Genomic DNA, 11,187 nt, shown 5'->3' with positions numbered 1-11,187 from the left:
TTATGGCCACTCATTATTTTGACATTTTTCGTTCTTTTTCCTTTCCTTTTTTTCTTTTTGTACTCGCTCCAATTCTGCTTCATACATCATTTCTTGTATGAGGTACTTTTCCCTCCGCATTCGATCTCTTAGGTCTTTTGGGAGGTCTGGTATTAAGTAGGAGATCAAATTCTTTATGCAAAAAACAAGGTGCTAAAAAAACAAACACTTATCAGGGAAACCACACAATACAATAAAAATACAATACATTTTGCCATTAAACATCTACTCTAAAAGGTATCTCTCAGACTAAAGATGTTTCTCAATTAAGTTATTTGACAAGGCTAGTATTAAGGAAGCAATCATACCAAACAATACTAGTAAGGAAATTTCGGTAGCTACAGATTTATTTGTCCATTTTTCCATAAGTCCATATCATTTGCTTTTACAGACAACTTTGTAGGAGTAAATTTTAACAAAGTTCATGATAACATTGTGACATCATCCCATATAACAGGTAAGTAAAAAGTTGTGTTGCTATTGTTTGTGGAAGTGGTGCATAAAACATACGGTTTTTTTAATACAGTAAAGACATTTAAGCAATCATGGAGTAGGCATAAGACCAAGCTAGATATAGGATAAGGCCAGGTACTAAGGAAAGTACTCAGAGGTTGGGCAAACTGGATGGACCTAATGGTTCTTATCTGCCGTCACTATGGTTCTATGTTTCTATGTCTTTAAAAAATCCTAGTTTCTTTAAAACAAAATCTAAGTCTAATGTGTTATTATGGTCCTGTAAATTTCACACCAGAATACTTGCATACACTTTAAACAGGAAATGTTGTATAAAGGTTTATAATGGTTGAAATACCTCAAATACAATGATGAAAGCCAATCGTGCAGCAAGAACATGCCAGAACTGCAGAGTGTAGGCATATGGTTCAGGGGCATGAGGGTTGTCTCGGTAGTCTCGATACCTTCAAGTAATAACAATGCATTATAATAAATTTAATTGTTTGTAGCCAATTTTGCACCTAAAATTTGTATTTTTGTTAAAAAAACGATATCAATTGAGATTAAAATCAATTGAGTAATTTTGGCAGTCTGGCTACTCCTGGGAAGGTTCATCACTGTTCCAAGTTGTCATAATTTGTAGATAATGGCTCTAATTGTGGTTTGCTGGAGTTCTCGGGGCCTTAGAAATGGTGATATCAGGTACATGGACACTTGTATATATTGTAATTTATTTTTGAGAAAATTATGAAGTTTGTCTTTTGTGAACCAGCAGCACCTTTTTTGCACACGGTGGTTGTGGTTATACCAATATTACTACCTATAGATTTTTTATTTCACCCAGAAAAAAAAATACACTCACCGGCAGTATTTTGGTCCAGGAAATTCCCTTCCAGGAACTGCAGACTCTGAGCGGTTTTCAAAATCAGTGACCGAGAAGACCGAAAGGCTAGCATTTACGTAGCCAACCATACATCTAAAAATAGACATCATATTAACATAAGTATATTTATGCATAATTAAACTAATACCACTTAAATGCATTTAAAAATAAAATCACCTTAAAAAACAGAAGTTGCTTACCAGCAGTTACAGATTTCAGAAAATTATTATTTCAACTGCAAGCTTTTGGGAGCTTGGAAGAATTGATTCTTAAACTCCTAGATTATAAAATGATTATAAATCTAAAAGGCATTGCTATGCTTACATAATACATTTACATACTCTGAATGACTTATTTATTATAACAGCTATGACTCTCTCTCTCCCACGGAATATAACTATTAGGCTTAGTGAACAGCAAAGGCTAGCCTAGAATTGTATGGGAGTGGGAGGGGAAATTGTGCATGTCTCCCATGCCTAGGAAAAACAGCAGAGTGAAACTAGGCCCATGTAACATCACCCTCTTCTTCAACACTGGCAGTGGTGTCGCTACAGGGGGGCAAGGGGGGGCAATTGCCCCCCCTGTTGCCCCCCGCCAAATTTGGAGCCACCCAGGACAGTCCCCTTGACTGCTAACGACGGCATGGTGCCGTCGCTAGCAGTCCCAGTCAGGTGCTAACGACGGCACCATGCCGTCGCTAGCACTATCTTACCTTGATGGAGGTCTGTGGACCCCCATCACCACCTACCCCGGCGATCTGCCCCTCACACTGAAGGGCATCACCGGGGCCACCCGATCCGGCCGGTGACGGCACGCGCAATGACGCGATGACGTCACCGCGCAACTTGTCAGTTAAAGCGATATGGGGGCATGCTGCTAAGCAGCTACAGACCCCCAACATATACCGTTAGAAAGCTAATTATCTCACCTTTCCAACGGTATATAGCTTGTAAAAAAATTATTTAAAAAAATTATGTTAAAAAAAAAAGTAAAAAAAAATGATTTAAACATAAAGTAGTTAAACTTAAAAAAAAAAAAAAAGTTTAAGTATTCTAGCTAAATGATCACTGTGGTAGCCAATGTTACCACAGCGATCATATAGCTATAAAAAGTCACATTCCCTTTTTAAAAATGGCCGATACTAATTTTTAATCCCATGATCCCTTTGATCATGGGGTTAAATTAAGCCAACGGTAGAGGGAGGCAATTTTTGAAATCCTGATGAACTGCAAATATTATTAAAATCAGCCATTTAGCCTGTGTGGTACGTGAGTAACCATCTCATCCCTGCAGCGCCTTGCATTTTTACTGCAAACCTTTTTTTTCCTGTAAAAGTGATTTTTTTTTTCTCCCTTTACCATCATTTCTTTGGGATTGTAAGGGGAAAGAATGGTGTGTGTGCTTCTGTGAGTGAATGTATGGAAAGTATGGTGTGTGCTTCTGCGAGTGAATGGAGATATGAAAGGCGTGTGAATGATCAGTAATTAGGGTTGAAGCCTTGACGTGGCATTACTGCTCATGTAGGAAGTTAAATTATGGCACAAAAAGTACACATTTGCAAGAACTACACCCCTTGGCGCATCTAATGAGGGGCTGTATGTGTTTCAAGTACAAACCTGGAGTGCGCTAGACACAAATGAACATGTCGCTATGGTTAGAAAAAACATATTTTCTACCCAAAGCGACATATTCCATCATTATTTGTGCACTCAACTTTTGTCCTTTTGTCCTTATTTGAAGCTCCAAGGGGCGTAGTTTCTTTAAATGGATGAATTCTCTGAATGAGGGAGAGCATGAGTTAATGTGTGGATGATTTGTCTGAATGAGGGAGTGCATGAGTTAATGTGTTTGTGTGTATCATAGATGTATAATTGTGGAAGGGAAAAGATGGCACTAGCAGGATGTTTGAGCCTTGGGGACCGAGATGGCACAGCCCGGGTGTATATGGGACAAAGATGGCAAATCGTATGTGTGTTATCTGGGTGCTGGCCAGGTTCTATGTGGGCAATGTGGACGCCAGGGCTTGCTTTGGGGTGTGCAACCTGTGATCTATGCCTGTAATTTAGGGGGTTTTAAATATACCTTTAATGCTGTGTTTCTATGTGAATTCCAATTGATCTGTACCTGCAAAGCTGGGTTTCTGCGTTATTCTGTAGATCCATATCTGCTATGCTATGTTTCCATACGTTATTTATGTATACCTGCAAATACAGGGTTTGTATGTCTTGTTCAGTTGATTAATACCTGCAATGCTGTTTCCATGTATTTATTTGATCTATACCTGCGATGCTACGTTTCATATATTATTATTGTATACCTGCAAATACAGGATTTGTATGTCTGATTCTGTTTGATATATACCTTCAGTGCTGAGATCACAAGTGAATTGCAATTGATCTATACATGCAAAGCTGGGTTTGTGTGTTAATGTGTGGATCTATACCTGCTATCGGCAGCAGGGTCTAATATTTATATATATATATATTTATAAGAATGCAAAAAAACAGAATGTTGCAGAATCTTGTAATACCTTTTTTATTGGACTAACAGTATTTAAAATAATAGACGAGCTTTCGGGAGTCCTCCCTTTATCAAGTCAAAAGCATTTCTGACCAAGCAAGTGAAAAACACAGTTTAAAACTGACCAGTACATGTTCTGATACAGGGTTAAAACAGGGGTTAAAACAACACGGTAGAGAATTTGCAGACAAAAAACTAAGAGGGTCGTAAATAGTAAATAGTGGCATATACTGCACAGATAAGGCTAGAGGGGGAGCAGGGGTGAGCGTGTAGGAGAGAGAGAAGAAGAGAAAGAAAAAAAAAAAAAACCACAGGTTATAGGAAGTTTTGATAGTGTGCTAAGAAGCTCAAATCCACATTAAGTCCTCTGTTTTTACAATCATAAAAATGTATCATTTTGGCTTCAAATGTCTTTCTTTCTTGGGTGTTTTTGAAATTACCTCTCAGTGTTTTGATTTTAAGGTCATGTATGGAGTGACCGGTTTGGGTGAAGTGGTGCCCAACTGGAGTGCAAAGGTTTTCTTCATCATGATGATTGATGGATTAACTGTGCAGATTCATCCTTTTATTGAGTTGCTGGCAGGTTTCACCGATGTAACACCCTATAGTACATTTGGTGCATTGAATCATGTATACAACATTTTGTGAAGTGCATGAGTATGATCCTTTAATATTGTATGTCTTGTTGTTGTGGGTGGCTGTGTTGCTGGTACAGATGTGTTGGCAAAGTTTGCATCTGGCTTTGTTGCATGGTTTGCTTCCATTATCTGTGTGTGTAGTTTCAGTATGTAGTTTGCTACTCACCAGCTTTTGTTTGAGATTAGCTGGTTGTCTGAAGGCCAAGATGGGGGGTTCAGGGAAAATTTCTTTTAACACCACATCCTCTGCTAGCATTGGCTGCAGATCCTTGATGATTTTTCGGATTTCTTCTAGGGCAGGATTGTATGTGGCTACTAGAGGTATGCGTGAGGATGTTTGTTTGTCTGTGTATTGCAACAGGTGTTCACGTGGTGTTTGTAGAGCAGAGTTAATTTTCTTATTGATGATCCTAGGTTTGTATCCCTTTTGTTTGAGTGTCTCAGACAGTGTTTTTAGATGCATGTCTCTGTCATTAGTGTTGGAGCAGATGCGGTGGTACCTGGTGGCTTGGCTATGGATGATGCCTTGCTTTGTGTGGGATGGATGGAAGCTGGATTTGTGCAGGTAGTTGGATTGGTAGTTGGATTGGATTTGTGCAGGTAGTTGGATGTTGGACAGTGACATATACTTCTTATCTCACTGTAAGAAAAGAAGGCTCATCCCCAATGGACTGAGGATCAAAAATCTAGTCGCTACAACGCATAACTCACAATATGCTGAAAACCTCTGCAAATGCACCAGTGAGAAACTTAGGAATCACCTTATCCACCTACTATATAAGAAAAAAACAAGCATTCAAAATGAAAAACAATCCCTGCTTCAGAAACTACGGGGAATGAACTTACACACGACTGTAAAAGTGGAAAAAGAAATGCAATATTTCAACGCCAAACAAAAGAGAGAGCTTTTCATGAAGAAAAACAACAAACTTAACAGGCTTTCCCAAAATGTCAGCAAACGCCATACAGAGGGAGAGACCAGGATCACCACTAAAGCACCCAGAGCACCTGAAACAGCCGATGGTTTCATTACTAACCCGGACTACAACACAAACAGCTCAGGAATTATAAATATTTCAGATTACGAACTGTCCACACCTGAGATATCTGTCCTCTCCAAAGGATTATCATTTTGTCCAAGTACAAAATTAGATGACATTGAACTGTACTCAGACCAGGAAGAATTTTTTAGGAGACTACGATTAAAAGAGTTCTTTCACAATAAAGAGAAAACAACCACAACGCCGGATTACAATATCAAGAAAAAGAACTCTCAATTCACTCCAGCACCAGGACGCAACAGCAAATTGGACAGTTACATTGAAAGTTTCCGGCTAAGAACTGCATCCTTAGTCACAAAGCAGCACCATAATAAAATCAGAGCTAATCTCTCACCAATAGAAAGAGATGCAATCAAGGATTTAAGGAATAATCAAACCATCACAATCAAACCAGCGGACAAGGGAGGAGCAGTCGTTATTATGAACACCCAAGATTATATAGAAGAGGGAAACAGACAATTATCAGACAGCACATACTATAAGAAACTGATCAAAGACCCCACCAAGGAATACACTGCCAAACTGAGGAAGCTGATCAGATCTGTCCCAGAGGAACAGCAAAAAGGATTGGAAACGTTCATACCCACCAATCCCAACATAGGGACATTCTACATGCTTCCGAAAATCCACAAACCAGGGAACCCAGGCAGACCTATCATAACAGGTATGGACACACTAACCGAACCAATTTCAGGCTTAGTGGAAAATATTTTAAAACCCTTTGTTAAAAACACTAGGAGCTTCATACAAGACACCACTGACTTCCTTAACAAACTCAGTCAAATTACAAACTTGCCTGCCAATTCTATACTTGTAACCATGGATGTGGAATCTCTATATACCAACATCCCACACGTAGATGGAATTGAGGCCTGCTCTCTGTTCCTCTCAGAACATACTCATAACCAGAAATACAGTCCTCAAACCATTACTAAACTCATAGAATTCATCCTCACACACAACTACTTCAGTTTCAACAACAATATATATCTGCAAACCATGGGCACTGCTATGGGGACGAGAATGGCACCACAATATGCCAATCTATTTATGGCTGACCTGGAACAACGATTCTTGGAAACACAACTTCACAAACCCTACAAATATTATCGCTACATTGATGATATTTTCATTGTCTGGACGGACGGAAAAGAAAACCTCAGAGAGTTCCATAACGCATTTCATAGATTTCACGCATCTATCAAACTCAAAATGGACTTCTCCACAGAAAGTGTAAACTTCTTGGATACAACTGTCACAATAAACAAGGACACACTACATACATCCCTATACAGAAAACCTACAGACCGATCCAACTACCTGCACAAATCCAGCTTCCATCCATCCCACACAAAGCAAGGCATCATCCATAGCCAAGCCACCAGGTACCACCGCATCTGCTCCAACACTAATCACAGAGACATGCATCTAAAAACACTGTCTGAGACACTCAAACAAAAGGGATACAAACCTAGGATCATCAATAAGAAAATTAACTCTGCTCTACAAACACCACGTGAACACCTGTTGCAATACACAGACAAACAAACATCCTCACGCATACCTCTAGTAGCCACATACAATCCTGCCCTAGAAGAAATCCGAAAAATCATCAAGGATCTGCAGCCAATGCTAGCAGAGGATGTGGTGTTAAAAGAAATTTTCCCTGAACCCCCCATCTTGGCCTTCAGACAACCAGCTAATCTCAAACAAAAGCTGGTGAGTAGCAAACTACATACTGAAACTACACACACAGATAATGGAAGCAAACCATGCAACAAAGCCAGATGCAAACTTTGCCAACACATCTGTACCAGCAACACAGCCACCCACAACAACAAGACATACAATATTAAAGGATCATACTCATGCACTTCACAAAATGTTGTATACGTGATTCAATGCACCAAATGTACTATAGGGTGTTATATCGGTGAAACCTGCCAGCAACTCAATAAAAGGATGAATCTGCACAGATACTCCATCAATCATCATGATGAAGAAAACCTTTGCACTCCAGTTGGGCACCACTTCACCCAAACAGGTCACTCCATACATGACCTTAAAATCAAAACACTGAGAGGTAATTTCAAAAACACCCAAGAAAGAAAGACATTTGAAGCCAAAATGATACATTTTTATGATTGTAAAAACAGAGGACTTAATGTGGATTTGAGCTTCTTAGCACACTATCAAAACTTCCTATAACCTGTGTTTTGTTTTTTTTTTCTTTCTCTTCTTCTCTCTCTCCTACACGCTCACCCCTGCTCCCCCTCTAGCCTTATCTGTGCAGTATATGCCACTATTTACTATTTACGACCCTCTTAGTTTTTTGTCTGCAAATTCTCTACCGTGTTGTTTTAACCCCTGTTTTAACCCTGTATCAGAACATGTACTGGTCAGTTTTAAACTGTGTTTTTCACTTGCTTGGTCAGAAATGCTTTTGACTTGATAAAGGGAGGACTCCCGAAAACTCGTCTATTATTTTAAATACTGTTAGTCCAATAAAAAAGGTATTACAAGATTCTGCAACATTCTGTTTTTTTGCATTCTTATACACTGGACTAATACGGCTACCCCAAACTACAGTATATATTTATATATATATCGGCAGCAGGGACTAATATTAATATATATCAGCAACTGGGGCTAATATTAATATATATGGGCAGCAGGGGCTAATATATATATATCAGCAGCAGGATCTAATATTAGGCCCTGAAATCATTTAGTGCAAAAGTTAAGGTATTGTGTTGTTTAAAGGATTTCAAGGATTAGTCGTACTAAATTGTGGCTTCAGGCTTCCCATGTTGAATGATCAAGTATTGTATTGTCCAATAACAAAAGTATCATTCCATAGCACATTACTTTTGGCAATATATATATATGTTTTTTCAGTGGTATGATTTAATGGTGGAAATTATTAATGCCCCCCCAGTTTGACTGTGGTATCTTGTGTGCCCCCACTATATACTGTTTCTAGAGTCGCCACTGAACACTGGTCATACAAAAAAACATCTTCACACTTTTTTCCTTCATATTTATATAACATTTTGTACATATAATTCATATATCAAAATGTCCTCTTCTAGAAACAGGGATGATATCCATGAGAAACATTGCAAATAATATTGAAAATATCACGTAAGACACAGTTGAAAATTTGACATGCTACATTTAAGTGATCAGCAAATATTGTTAACTAAAAATACTAGTAATGTTAATGATATTAAAACACATTCCAATAAACAGTATCCTGTTAGTTAAATAAAGGTGTTATGTGAATACAAGAAACAGTGATTTCTGTTTTGGAAATTTTGGATTTTAATATATTTCACCTTCCCAAAAACAGATTATGACAAAACATTACTGTACTTTTCTCCGGCTTGTCCTTGGCCTGCACATGGTCCGTATTTATAGGCATAAACAAGTCGAGGAATAAAGTCTGAAGTCACCGCAATGACAAATGCATTGGTGATAACTGAAAGGATTCCAATACCTTCTAGAATTCCATACCAGATACCTATTCAAAATAGAATCCATATGTAATTTAAGCCATAATGTATAGAATTATCTAGAACAATATTTTTTAGTTTTGGTGTGAAGAATGCATACTAACAGTGTAGTTTTCATTTAGTATGTTTTTAGGTACTAGGCAATATTAATTCACATATGCAGGCGGTCAGGCCCACCACCATGGTACAGGCATCAGTGGAAAAAAAACAGATCTCACAAAGTGGAACAAATCACACTAAAACAGAGTACCGATATTCCTATTTTCCTATTCTGTATACAGCAAGAATCTTGATTTGTCACCAGGTATATACAGTACAGTAGTGTGAAAACAAACGTACACCCTCTTTGAACTCTATGGTTTTACAGGTTCCTTAGCAGGTCTAAAAAAACACATGACATATTACTCCATTTGATGATTTATTCAACAAAAATAAAGCCAAAATGGAGAAGACATGTGTATGCAGTCATTTGTTTATACACAGCTCTCTTACAGGTCTCACCTCAGCGTTTCAATCGTGTTGAGGTCTGGACTTTGACTGGGTCATTGCAACACCTTGATTCTTTTCTTTTTCAACCATTCTGCTGTAGATTTGCTGGTGTGATCATTGCCCTTTTGCAAGACTCAATGTTGGCCAAGCTTTAGCTGTCAGAGAGATGGCCTCACATGTGACTCTAGAATACTTTTGTATACAGAGGAGTTCGTGGTCAACTCAATGACTGCAAGGTTTCCAGGTCCTGCGGCTGCAAAAGAACCCAAATCATCTTCCACCATCGTGCTTGACAGTTGGTATGAGGTGCTTGTGCTGGTATGCTGTGTTTGTTTTTGCCAAACGAAGCACTGTGCATTATGGCCATACATCTCCACTTTGGTCTCATCTGTCAAAAGGACATTGTTCTAGAAGTCTTGTGGTTTTTTCACATGCAACTTTGCAAACCTAAGCCATGCTGCTATGTTCTTTTTAGAGAGAAGAGGCTTTCTCCTGGCAACCATTCCTAACAAACTATACTGGTTCAGTCTTTTTCTAATTGTACTGTCACGAACATTAATATGCTGAGGCCTGTAGAGTCTGAGCATTCTCTGAGCATTGCGCGGCCTGTACATTCTTGGGAAGATTGGCAACTGTTAAATATTTTTTCTCACTGTAGAATGATTACCAAAATTATTTGGAAATGGGCTTATAACCCTTCCCAGTTTGAAAGGCAGCAAAAATTGCTTCTCTAATTGCTGATGTCTTTCCTCCATGGCATTGTGTCAGCACACACCTTAATGCCCCAGACAAGCAAACTGCTAAAGCTTTGTCTTTTATAAAGGTGGTCACACTTGCTGATGATCAATTAATCAAGGTCATTTGATTAGCAGCACCTGCCTGCTACTTAGGATGTTAATTCCTATGGAAGCAGTAAGGGTGTACCTAGTTTTTCACACATAGCTTCTCCATTTTGGCTTTATTTTTGTTCATAAAATCATGACAGGGTGTAATATGTCACATGTTGGTCTTCTGAGGTTGTATTTACCTAATTTTTAGACCTTTCAAGGAACAGGTGATTATGTCCTGATATGTAAAACCATTGAATGAATAGTGACAGTTAGGTGCACTATAGTTCAGACAAATTAATATACCGAGGGAAGTCTTACTGTCTTGTGTTACATATTTTCATGATAATTATTAGTATTGCTAATTAACTGAATTTTGGTAAATTCAGCGATTTGTACAAAGTGAACGAGGCCAGATCCCCATGAGTCATACAAAAACAAATCCAAAAGCTCAGAATTTTCAAATTTACCTGAGCATACATTCACCAGCCAAACTTGTAAATATGCTTACATTATGTGAGCTTTCCATGATAACGATATAGCTTTGAAAGGTCCCTCACCTATGTCCTTGGCTCGTGACGCTAATGGACGCCTCCACTGAGTGATGAATTTGTAGGCATCAAGGCGGATTTCAATAATATTGTTGAGTAAGGCAAGGAGTGGGGCTAAGGGAAATGCAGCCACAAATATTGTTGTGAAACCAAACTGAAGAACTGTGTATAAGGAAAAAAAAACAGATTAAAAATATATAACAGGACTTAA

General features: G+C 38.5%; 1 protein-coding gene across 1 annotated transcript in view; it reads right to left on the bottom strand.

Moving 5' to 3' along the window:
* Positions 1 to 11,187, bottom strand: part of ANO4 (anoctamin 4) — an 81,429-nt gene continuing 70,242 nt past the window's right edge. The window contains exons 21-25 of the mRNA XM_089486074.1: positions 10,986 to 11,138; positions 8,970 to 9,117; positions 1,355 to 1,468; positions 851 to 956; positions 1 to 192 (exon numbers count right to left, since the gene is read on the bottom strand). Of these exons, the coding sequence (XP_089342200.1) occupies positions 1 to 192; positions 851 to 956; positions 1,355 to 1,468; positions 8,970 to 9,117; positions 10,986 to 11,138 (713 nt within the window). The remainder of the gene's footprint in view (positions 193 to 850; positions 957 to 1,354; positions 1,469 to 8,969; positions 9,118 to 10,985; positions 11,139 to 11,187) is intronic.

This window comes from Sceloporus occidentalis, unplaced genomic scaffold (assembly GCF_023333645.1).
Source record: "Sceloporus occidentalis isolate IW3139 unplaced genomic scaffold, rSceOcc1.0.p SCAF_28, whole genome shotgun sequence".
NCBI classification, from domain to species: domain Eukaryota; kingdom Metazoa; phylum Chordata; class Lepidosauria; order Squamata; family Phrynosomatidae; genus Sceloporus; species Sceloporus occidentalis.
This window is presented reverse-complemented; position numbering and strand designations above follow the sequence as displayed.